General features: G+C 63.9%; 1 protein-coding gene across 1 annotated transcript; it reads left to right on the forward strand.

Annotated features, from left to right (window-relative positions):
• The first annotated feature begins 1189 nt into the window (after nucleotides 1-1189).
• CSF2RB (colony stimulating factor 2 receptor subunit beta) lies at nucleotides 1190-11422 on the forward strand. Its single transcript, XM_056137464.1, is given in 15 exon segments — nucleotides 1190-1270; nucleotides 1984-2107; nucleotides 3175-3365; nucleotides 4480-4619; nucleotides 4700-4865; nucleotides 5212-5347; nucleotides 5438-5595; nucleotides 7454-7593; nucleotides 8370-8532; nucleotides 9399-9489; nucleotides 9589-9646; nucleotides 9896-9981; nucleotides 10454-10632; nucleotides 10691-10910; nucleotides 10912-11422. Coding segments are annotated over 15 exon segments (2298 nt in total). The 5' UTR covers nucleotides 1190-1194; the 3' UTR covers nucleotides 11282-11422.
• Nucleotides 11423-11863: the final 441 nt, after the last annotated feature.

Here is an 11863-nt window from a genome sequence, read left to right on the forward strand (position 1 = left end):
CAGTACAGAGTCCTCCAAGCTGCACAAGGTGCAGTCCTGGGGGCCCCAGAACTCACCAGCAGGGTCTGGGTAATGCCCAACACCACGGGGCCCAAGCACCGTGTCTTTAGGAACTTGCACGGAACTGCCAGCCTGGTGGGTGAATCGCAGGGAGGGGGGCTTCCGGGCTTCCTGGGTGATATTTGGAAGGTGGGAAGAAGGAGGGGAGGAAGGGAGGAGAGGAGGGAGGGGGAGACTGTGAATGTGTGTATGAAGTGTGACTGTGTCAGTGTGTGGAGTGTGTGTGTTTGTGCACATGTGTGAGTGTACACATGTATGTGCATGTGTATGAGTGTGTGCATATGTATGCATGTGTGTGAGTGTATACATGTGTCTGTCCTCATGTGTGTGCATGTGAGCATGTCTGTGTGTGCGTGCCCGTGTGAGTGTGCGCGCATGTGTAGGGTGAGTGTGTACATGCATGAATGTGTGCATGTGCGTACATACATGTGTGTGCATGTGTGTTTGTGTGTGAATGTATGTACACATGTGTGTGAGTGTGTGCATGTGTGTGGTGAGTGTGTACACGCGTGAATGTGTGCGTGTGTGTACATGCGTGTGTGTACATGCATGTGTGTGCTTGTTTGTACGTGTGAATGTGTATACACATATGTGAGTGTGTGCGTGTGTGTGGTGTGTACACGCGCGAATGTGTGTGCATGTGTGAATGTGTGTACATGCATGTGTGTGAATTTGTGCATGTGTGAGTGTGTGTGCATGTGTGTACCTGTGTGTGTCCACACAGCATCTGCCCTTATACTCTGCAGGTACTTCCCAGGGCCTGGAAGTGCAAAGCGGAACCCCAGCTGCGGCTGTGAAGAAAAGGGAAGTGAGAGGGGGGTGGGAGGCTGCGCCCGGGGCCGTGTGTGCCCTAGGCCACGTGCTCAGCCCGAGAGGATTCTGGGAGCCCACCCAGAGCCACGTAGGACAGTCCAGTCTGGTCACCTGGCCAGGGGACCCCGTGCCCGACCTTCTGGGACCCCAGGCCCGCCCCGCAAGCCTGTTCTGGGGTGCGCTGACGTTCCTCCCGCCGGCCTGAGGACGCGGGGTGCTGGGCCCTTCGCAGGCACCCAGACATGACTCCGGCCTGGCCCCCAGCGCCGGCAGAGCAGTGAGGACCCCGCGTCACCCTGTGCACCCCCCACGCGTCCCAGGATGACCCTGAGGGAGACGATGCTGCCCGGCGCCTTGCTGGCCCTATGCTGGGGGCCCCTCCTGGCCAGCGCCCAAGGTGAGCCCCCCCAGCTCCCGCCTGGCCCCTCTAGGTCCCCAGGAAGCTCCCAGACCCCAGACCCCTACCCCTCTCCCTCCCACCTCCCTCCTCCCTCCTCTGTCCCTCACCATCCCCCCCTCCTATTTCCCGCCAGTTCCGCTCTCTCTGACTCTGGGACCTCCCTCCCCTTGGGTGCCATTCAAAGCCCCCAATCCCAAACTGACTCTTCCAGAACCTTCTGTGTGCCACACCCCCATCCCATTACTTTCACGTTCTCATCTTCCTGCATTAAGTCAGCCTGGGGCCCCCTCCCGGCCCAACCCCCAACACCCCCTTCTGCTTGGCAGTGGGTGCCGGCGACGGGGTCCTGAGTCACTGAGCCCAGGGACCTCGGACAACCTCGGTCCCACATCCCCTTCCCCACCCCCACCCCCGGGGACCCCCTAGCAGAGCGGGGGCTCGGGTGTTGCCCCGGAGGTGAGGCAGAGGCGCCCCCAGGCTCCCGGGGGTCCAGACCCACCAGGGAGGGTCCAGCGGGGTTCAGGGGGTGCTGAGAGGAGTCTAGAAGTCGGCGTGTGCCCCAAAGAAGGTGTCCACCCCAGGAGCCCCCTAGCAGGACCCCACCCTGGCCCCTGGGGGTTCCGCCCGGCAGCCACACGCGGCCAGGACCAGGAGGGGCGGGGGCGGGGGCGGGGCTGGTGGGGCCAGGAGTGACCGGCGGGTCCCTGCAGGGCAGTCCCCGCTGCAGAGTCTCCGCTGCTACAACGACTACACCAGCCGCATCCGGTGCCGCTGGGCCGAGTCCCCCGGGGCCCGCAGCCTCCTCGGCCTCACCCTCCTGCGCAGGCTCAACGCGTGAGTGGACACGGGGGGCGGGACTGGGGCGTGGGGCAGGGGGTCAGCGGGGCTCTCATTTGCCCCCTCCTGCCCAGACCGCCCCCCTCGGCCTTCCCAACAGGCCCCTTCGGCCCAAACCCCCCAACCCAGATCTGGGCTCTGTCCCCGCAGTCCCACCTCCCACCACTGGGGGACGCTGTCTGCGGCCCAGTCAAACATTCCGAGGGTCTGGTTGATGCTTCCCGGCTCGCCCACCCTTCAGCCCCTCCTCGCTCAGCCCCATCTATCAGCAAGCGCAGAGAGCGTGTGGTCGGCCCATGCTTCGAGCCACATGCAGATCAGGAATGTTCCAGAAGCACGTCCACCAATGCCCTCCAGTCGGCCTGCAGCCCAGCCCAGCTCCCCTGTGCTTCGGCCCAAACACAAGAGTTCGTCCCCGACCCAAACTCCCTAAATCTTTCCAAGCTCTGGGCTTCCCAGCACCTCGGCTCAACCATTACCCTCCTACCCACCACTCAACACTCCCTGGTCCCCCACTTCCTGTCACCCCACAACTCAACCATTGCCTGCCCACCACAGGGCCTTGGCACATGCTTTTCCCAGAAAGGACCCGAAGTCTCCTTTGCCCGAGTCCCACGGCTCTCCCTCCCTCACCCCCTTCATATTTCCGCTCAAATGTCCTAGTTTCTACCAACCTGCCTGCCCTCACCCCACATCTCATTTCAGGAGGCCCTGTGGGCTCCCAACCTCCGTTGCTGGTTGGCAACTACTCAGTCCCAGTACTTTCCTTTTCACTCAGCATATTTTCTCACGCCCGGCCATGCTCAGGGAACGCTCTGACGCTCAGAACTTGGGGGGGTCCCTCCCAGCAGTCCTGGGGGGGGAATCAGACAGTGCTGGGAATCGAACCTGGGCCCCCACAAGCAGAGCCTGTGCACTCACCCTCTGAACCCTCTGCCCAGCCCTCGAGGTGGTATGATTGGTGGTGGAGCCTCATCCAACAGTGCTCAGGGATCACCCCTGGCAGTCTCAGGAGCGGGCAGGCCGAATGCGAGCTCCTGGTTAACCCTGCCGCCCCCTGGCAGTGACCCCCCGCAGCCCGTGTCCTGTGAGCAGAGCGATGACCTGTCCTGGACGGGGGCCCCGTGCCCAGGCTGTGTGTCCCGAGAGTGTGAGATCCCTCGCAAGCTGTTCGTCCTGGCCGACTACGACTACTTCTCCTTCCAGCCCAACAGGCCGCTGGGCGCGCAGCTCAACGTGACCCTGGCCCAGCACGGTGAGACGGGGTCCCCGGGCCGGGCCGGGCCGGGAGGTTCCAAGAACAGGGGCCTGGGGTCCGCTCAGGGCAAGTATTCCTAAGACGCTGTCTCTCCAGATCAACATAAGGAAGTCGGGGGCTTCTCCCAGAAAGGGGCTGTCCCCTCCTCCAAGCCGCAAGCCTCAGCCCCTTGTGTTCTCTTTCTTAACCCCAGAACCCTGAGAAGTCGCTGGGGGGTGGGGGGAGGGGGGCGGGTTGGGGAAGGGGGTCAAAGTGAAGTTAAAAAATAAAGATTGTGGGGGGCTTGGAGTGATAGCACAGCGGGGAGGGCGTTTGCCTTGCACACAGCCGACCTGGGTTCGATTCCCAGCATCCCATATGGTCCCCTGAGCACTGCCAAGACTGATTCCTGAGTGCAGAGCCAGGAGTAACCCCTGTGCATCGCTGGGTGTGACCCAAAAAGAAAAAAAAAAGATTGTGCAGCTGGAGCAATGGCGATGGTACAACCTTGCACCCCAACAACCCAGATTCAGCCCCTGGCACCCCATATGCCCCCCCCAAGCACCGCCAGGAGTGATTCCTGAAGGTGGAGCCAGGAGTTACCCCTGAGCATCTCCAGGTGCGGTCCCAAACCAAAGAGAAAAGGAGAGAGAGAGAGAGAGAGAGAGAGAGAGAGAGAGAGAGAGAGAGAGAGAGAGACAGAGACAGAGAGAGAGAGAGAGATTGCAGAAAGTTTTATTTAATGCAAAGATCCAACCGGGCCACCCACAAGTTCCTTCCAGTTCCTTCCCAGGTGGAGGAGAGGAACAAAAGCAAAGAGGCCAGCCTGGAGAGGCAATTATTCTAGAAGGTGCGGGAGACGGAGCCTTTTGGGATGCTCGGAAGGCAGGTGAAGCCAGGTGTGCGGCGAGAGAAACGCGGGCCACGGCGCCCTCTGCTGGCAGGAGGCCGCAAGGCAGCGTCACGGACCCTCAGTCCTGCACGCTGCCTGGTGCAGGGGTTCTGGGTCAGGTGCACGTTCTAGAGCCAGAAGGTTGCAGGCGAGCCGGTCAGTCTCAGAGGGCGCCCTCAGGCTGCGGTGCAGGTACTTGCATTACTCAGCCCCTCACGAGCCCTCTCCCCACCCCTGCAGTGCAGCCCCCGACACCCACGGACCTCCAGGTCAGTGCTGACCGGGACAGTTTCCTGCTAACCTGGAACATGACGCAGAGCCCCTGGCTGTCAAACCTGCAGTTCGAGGTGGCATACCGGCGGCTCCAGGACTCCTGGGAGGTAGGAAGCCCCTGGGCACTGGCGCCCTGAGCCCAGGGACCCCCTGCACACAGCACCTGCTCCAACCGCCTTCTCCGCAGGACGCCTCCACCATCTATGCCAGCTCCTCCCGCGCGGTCCTGGCACGCCAGCTCCTGCCCCCTGGCACCTACCTGGCCCGAGTGCGCGCCCAGCTGGCCCCCGGCTCGGGGTTCTCCGGACAGCCCAGCAGGTGGAGTGCCGAGGTGCCCTGGGACTCTCCATTCGGTAAGGAGGCAACAGGGCCAAGCCCCCGGGGGACAGTCCCTCCACTCAACCACCAGCTGGGAGGCCTCACTACGGGGTTCCAGAATCTTCCATGCCCCTTCCCTGGCCGGGCCGTGACCTCGACCCTGGTGCTGCCAGGACAATGACACAGTCCGTGCAATCGTATCACTCATGCTAAGCCCCCGACACGGAAACTCAGCCCCGAGCTCCCCAGAAGTCAGTCTCTGCCCTGTCCAGACCCCGCGGGCAGGCCCGGGCTGCAGCCGGACCCCAAAGCCCGGGAGCGGGATGCCCCCGGGGGGCAGGGCCGGGGTGGGCCCGGGTGCAGGCCTCGGTCTCCCCGCAGGCGACGCGGCGCAGCCCCACAATCTGCAGTGCCTGTTCGACGGGGCGCACGCGCTGCGCTGCTCCTGGGACGTGCACTCCGAGGTGGCCCGCTCCCTGCCCTTCTCCCTCTTCTACACACCCAGCCCCGGCGCCGCGTGAGTGTGCCCCGCGCCACCTCCTGCAGGCCCGGGTGGGGGGGGGGGGGGGGTGGCCCCCGCCCCGCACCCTCACTCCCGGCTCCCCAGGGAGGAGGAGTGCGCCCCCGTGTGGCGGGAGCCGCGCGGCAGCGGCTACACCCGGCACCGCTGCGAGATCCGCGTGCCCGCGCCCGAGCCCCAGAGCCGGTACACGGTGTCCGTGAGGCCCCGCGGCGAGGAGAAGCTCATCAAGAGCTCGAACAACAGTGAGTGCGGCCCGGGCGCTGCAGGCGCGTGCTTGCGTGTGTGCGCGCGCGTCTGTGTGCATGCGTGCGTGTATACATGCGTGCCTGTGTGTGTGCACGTGTGTACGCGCACGCACGTGAACATGCGTGCTCGTGTGCGCGCCTGCGTGTACATGCATGTGCATGACTATGTGCACCTGCATGTATGTATACACGTGTGCTTGTCTGTACGCTTGTGCGTGTGTGTGTTGTTTGTATACATGCTTGCCTACGTGTGTGCATGTGTGTACATGCACGTATGTATACATGTGTGCTTGTCTGCACACATGTGTGCCTATGTGTGTGCGTGAGTGTACATGCATGTGTGTACATTCCTTGTGTGCGTGCGTGTGTGTATACATGCATGCCTGTGTGTGCATGTGTGTACACGCATGCACGTGAACATGCGTGCTTGTGTGCGCACCTGCGTGTACATGCATGTGCATGACTATGTGCACATGCATATATGTATACACGTGTGCTTGTCTGTATGCTTGTGCGTGTGTATATGTGTGTATACATGCTTGCCTACGTGTGTACATGTGTGTACATGCACGTATATATACATGTGTGCTTGTCTGCATGCATGTGCGTGTGTGTATACATGTGTGTGTGCGTGTGTGTGCGTGTACGTGCATGTGTGTACATGCCTTGTGTGCGTGTGTGCATGCGCGCATGCGTGTGTGTGCGTGCATGAGTGCATGTGTGTGCACGTGCTTAAGTCTGTGTGTCTGCTTTATGCACACATAGATTGTGTACATGTGTATGCATGTGTGTGTTTGTGTGTGTATGTGTGGTGGGTGTGTCTGTATGTCATGTGCATGTGTGTATCTGCGGATTGCAGGTATAGTGTGTGAGGTCATGCACTGACGTGTTGGTGAGTGTGCATGCATTTGTGCTCTCATGTGTTTGTACGGAGTGCATTTGTGCTTATGCATATGCATGCGTGTAGACGTGTATGTGTGTGGGCATGTATGTGTTTTTGTTACAGTGTAAATGTGGCTGTGTGTTTGCACGTGTGCATATGTGTGTGTGCCTGTGCTGGGGGCCTGCCATGGCCTGGTTCATGTGTGTCCCATGTGAATGCAGGGCTCCTCACGGTCCAGTCTCCGGGGCGTCACTGTCCCCCACACAGTCCATGGGCAGGGCCCCTTCCAGTGTCTTGTTGAAGTAGGAAAAACCGGGGTACAGCGGTGCAGGAGCAGAGGGGGAGGAGGAGGAGAAGGACGGGGTTCCTCGAGAGAGCCCTCTCCGGCCCGCAGGACCACTGCCCACAGACATTGGGCCTGCAGCTTCTGGCCCTCCTGCCAGGCTGCAGTGTGGGGCCCGGCGGGTGTTTCTAGCCATCAGCAGCGCTGAAGGCTGAACTGCTTTGGCCGAGGAGGACGCGGGCACGGGCTAGTCCCCCGCAAGACCGTCCCGGACTTCTGCTCCGCAGTGGGGACCCCGCCTGACTTGTGGTGGCGAGGGTGGTGTGGACCTTTTCCTGGGCCCCTGGGTCAGGGCCCTCCATCCCCACACGGGCCTCTGTGCCTGCCCGCTGCGGACCGGTCCCACCTGCCCCTCCCTCCGCAGCTGGGGGGAGTCACACAGAAGGGCACCGGGACACGCTCCATGTTCCTCACACGCAGATGCTGCTCTAGCAGGGAGACGCGAGCGGGGCTCGCCCTGGGGCCGGCGCCCCTAGAAGTCACTCTCCCTCATCCCGGCCAGGCGCGTCTGAGCATCCCCAGAGATGCCGGGGCAGGGCAGTGCCGCTGTGTGTTGGGGTGCAGAGGGGCCCTGGGGGGCATCCCAGGGAGCAGGATGGAGACGAGGCCCCTGAATGTCCCCGCTCCAGTCCAGATAGCCCGGCCGACCCTGAGCGTGACCAAGGTGGGGGACAGCTACAGCCTGAACTGGACGACGGAGAGGATGGAGTACGAGCACATCGGCTGGACCTTCCAGGTCCAGTACAAGAGCAAAGAGGCCTCGTGGGAGGTGAGGGTTCGCAAGGAGCACTCAGGAGAGAGTCCTGCGGGCACCTGGGTCCCAGCCACGGACCCCTCAGGACAGGTCCCTGGAAGTCAGAGAGCCCGACGCTGTGCGGGCGGTGAAGGTGCTTAACCTCAGTGAGGTCATGTGACTCGGCTGAGCCCACCAGGGCTTACCCCGAGTGACCAAGGGGCAGTGATGTCCAGAGGCAGGGGCTGAGGGCCTGAGGGGTGACGGGTCCGCAAAGCCAAGAAGTCCCAGGAACATTTTCCCAGAAGATTTGCACCCTGGACGCACAGGACTCAGCCACTGAACAGACTTGCTCTCGGTTAGAGCTGCAGAGCCCTGGCCCGGGGCCCGTCATCTCTTCTTCCAGGCAGCCCTCTATGGTTGTGGGTGCAACCACAGGGCCCAGCTCAGAAACCTAGAACCAGTCTCGGAGCTTTGGGGTAGGACTGCGGAAACTGAGGCAGGGAGAGGCGGCGCAGCCCTGAGGTTCACTGCAGGCGGCTGCAGTGGGCTGAAGTTCAGTGCCAGGCATCCTGCCCTGCTCTCCTCGGAGGGCCGCATGGGGGGCCCGGCTGCCCCCAGGGAGCGGGGGCCGAGGGGTCTCCCAGAGGGCGGGGCGGGGCGCTGCTCAGGGCCGGGTCACAGAGTCGGCCTGTGTCGCCAAGCCCAAGCTATCCCTCTGGGGCTGCAGGGAGGCTCCTGGGGGTGACACAGGTCCAGCCCTTGGGGTCCTGCAGAGCTGGGGCTGAGGGGGTCACGCCCTTCATCCCCAGGACACAGCATCGGAGTCCCTCCGGAACGCACACAGCATGTCCCTGCCCCGGCTGGAGCCCGGCACCCGCTACCAGGCCCGGGTCAGGGTCAAGCCCACCAACGGCGGCTACGACGGAGTCTGGAGCGATTGGAGCAAAGAGAGCGTCTGGGACACTGAGTGGGGTACGTCTTCCCCCCCCCCCCCGGGGGTACATCCCAGAGCGTGGAGACGGGACCACCCCCGCCCTGAGTATCTTGCCCTCGAAGGAAAACGAGGCAGCGAGCACAGCGGGGGGCAGGTCTCACCGCCAACCTCCCTTTCGCTGGCGCTTTGTCTCTTGTGATATGACCTGGGGCAGCCACTGCCCAGTGACCACTCGGCCGGCGGGTCCCGTGCCCATGGCAGGAGCCCAGATGAACCCAGAACTGGAGGTCGTGTGCACCTTCCGGCTCCCCCATCTTCCTACTCCTGCTCCTCCTATGCCTCCCTGCAGCCCTGCACCAGCAGGGACCAGAAGGAGGAGGGGGTGAGGGGAGAGGAGCCCTTCGGACCCCAGCCCACCCAGTGCAGTGCTGGAGGCCCCCCACTGGGCCTGCTCGTTCTTTCACCCACATCTTTGCTCTTGAGGCCTCAGACCCTGCTCAGCTCCTCCAGGTCTCAAATATGTGCTGCCTCCTTCAGGAAGTCCCCAGGATTGCCTCAGCCTACAACCACTGCTCCCCCCAGGCTTCCCGGAGCCTGCCACATGCACAGACTCACCACATGCACACCCATAGAGACACACGCTTTCCATGTGGGTACGTCCACACACAAATACACACACCCACATAGACCCGCACTTCACCCAGATAGTCACACATACACACAGACGCACACAAGCACCTCGGCCATACATGTGTGCGTGTACCCAGCACATGCACACACGTGTGCAGCCTCTGAGCCCCGTGTCTCCCTCTCCCAAGCACTGGGCATTGGGGGGGTGCTCAGCCCGCCCGCAGACCGCCCCCCCCCACACACACACTGATGCTGGTTCCCTCCCGGCTCACAGCGCTGCCCACCTGGGGCCTGGTCCTCGTCCTGGTCTTCCTCACCCTGGCCTTGGTGCCCGCCCTGCGCTTCTGCGGCGTCTACGGGTACAGGTGAGCGGCACCACGGGCGGGCAGGCGGGGCTGCGGGACCCAGGAGCCTCAGTTTCCCCTCTGTGCATGAGCCTGACCCCTACTCCGGCCGCGCTGCAGGCTAAACCGGAAGTGGGAGGAGAAAATCCCGAACCCGGCCAAGAGCCTCCTGTTCCAGGTAGGGGCCCAAGGGGGGCTCCTGGCCCCACACGGGCCCGGGAGTCGGGGCGGGGGGGCGGGGCCAGGGAGCCCCTGAGGGTCTGGGGGTGCCGGGAGGAACAGCCTCTGAGCAGAAGGTCTGTGGGTGCAGACGGGACCCCCGAGGGGGAGGCAGGCAGCCCCTGTGCTGGGGGCTCAGATGAGCAGGGCCCCCCAGTCAAATACCCCCTCCGCAGGACCCCCGACACTATTGCCCTTCTCCTTCCAGAACGGGGGTGCCGGGCTGCGGCTCCCAGCCAACCGGCGACCCCCACACCCGGGGACGGGACCCGGCCAGCTCTCCCCGCTACAGGGGTGAGTGTGTGGTGGTCGTGGGGGCTGGGGGCAGGCGTGGGGAGCCGGGAGAGACCCTGGGGGCATCTGCTGGACCGGGGATCCCGGGTGGGGTCTGCACGGAAGCAAAGGGCCCCCCCAGAGGGAGGGTGGGCGGAGGGGGAGGGTCTGCACAGCTGCCCAGGCCCTGCCGGGTACAGCCTGGTGCTCTAGGGGTGGTGGGGGCCGCCCTGCCCTCAGGAGCAGCCGGTAAGAGCAAGAAGGGGGGGATGGGCAGGCCGGGTGGGCTGTGGTCCAGGGGCAGAGTGAGCCCCCAGCACCCCAGTCACCCCGCGCGCCCCCCCAGCCTGGAGCCAGCAGGCCTGTTGGCTGGTCCTGCCAGGAGACCCCAGCCCCTGGGGCACTGCCAAGGGGGCCCCAAAAACTGTACCAGGAATGAGGACTGAGCCCCCAGGGGGGGCCAGGGTCCCACTCCGCACCTCCCTCCCCACAGGGTGATTTCTGGAGACTTGGGGCGCAGCGAGGTGTCACCCCTCACCACCGAGGACCCAAGAGGCGCCCGGGAGGCGCCCGCCGAACCGGCCCCCGGGATCCCCGAGAGCCCCGGGACCCCTGAGAGCCTCCGGCCGCTCGGCCTGCACTTCAACGGCCCCTACCTGGGGCAGCCTCACAGTCGCTCACTGCCCAGCCTCGGGGACCTTCCAGCGCCCCCCCCATCTGCGGCCGGCAGGGTCCTTGGACTATCTGTGTCTGCCCCCCGGGGGGCAGGGACAGTCGGGGCCCTCGCTGGGGCCAGGGGCTTCCCCGCCGGACAGTCGCCCTGCGGTGGCCCCGGAGGACAGGCAACCGGCCCCCGATTATGTCACGGGCGCACAGCTGACCCTCTGTCCTCCCCCGGGGGTCCCCGCCTCAGACCCAGCCCCCCGCCTCAGTCCCAGCCCGCCCGGGGGTGGCCCCCGTGAAGCCTGGGCTCGGAGACTACGTGGAGCTCCCGCCGGCCTCAGGCCATGCTCCGGGGTCCCCCCTGCTCAATCCCAGTCCCCCGGGCCCTGGGGAGCCCTGCCCCGCGCCCCCACACCCCGAAGAGCTGCTGGTGCTGCAGCAGGTGGGCGACTACTGCTTCCTGCCAGACCTGGCCCCGGCCGCCCCACCCGCGCCCAGGTCGGATGCAGATGCAGAGGACCAGGCTGTCCCCAGCAAGAAGCCGCAGGGCCCCCCCACGCCCCAGCTGCCGGCCATCCAGCTCTTCAAGGCCCTGAAGCAGCAGGACTACCTGGCCCTGCCCGTCTGGGACGGTGGCAGGCTGGAGGAGGGGCACTGAGGCACGGAGCCCGCACCCCAATATGGTCCGGGAGATCCTCCTCCGTCAGCAGCTCCTTCCCTTCCGCTCTCTTTGTCCTTCTTCTCTTCCTCTCCATCTCCCTCTCCTCCCTCTCTCTTTCCCTCTCCCTCTCTCCTTCTCCCTCCCCTCCCTCTCTCCCTCTCCTCTCTCTCCCTCTTTCTCTCCCTCCCTCTTTCCTCTCTCTCCCTCTCTCCTCTCTCTCTCTCTCTCACCCTCCCTCTCTCTCTCTCACTCTCCCTTTCCCCCCTCTCTGTCTCGCTGTCTCGCTGTCTCGTTCTCTGTCTCTCTCTCTGTCTCTGTCTCTCTCTCTCTCTCTCTCTCTCTCTCTCTCTCTCTCACACACACACACTCACACACACACACACACACACACACACACACACACACGTCTTTTCCTCCAAGTTCCCCTGCTGCCAGGTCTGACCTCTTAGAACCTTCCAGAACTCCTTGCCTTCTTTTCTTGCTCTTCTCTCCCTCCTCATCCACGAATGTACCCTCCATGAGACTCGGGCTCTGCACCAAGACCCCACGGCCACGCCAGCAGCCCCTCTCAGACTCATG

The sequence above is a fragment of the Sorex fumeus genome, unplaced genomic scaffold, assembly GCF_029834395.1.
Source record: "Sorex fumeus unplaced genomic scaffold, SorFum_2.1 ptg000125l, whole genome shotgun sequence".
Lineage (NCBI taxonomy): Eukaryota > Metazoa > Chordata > Mammalia > Eulipotyphla > Soricidae > Sorex > Sorex fumeus.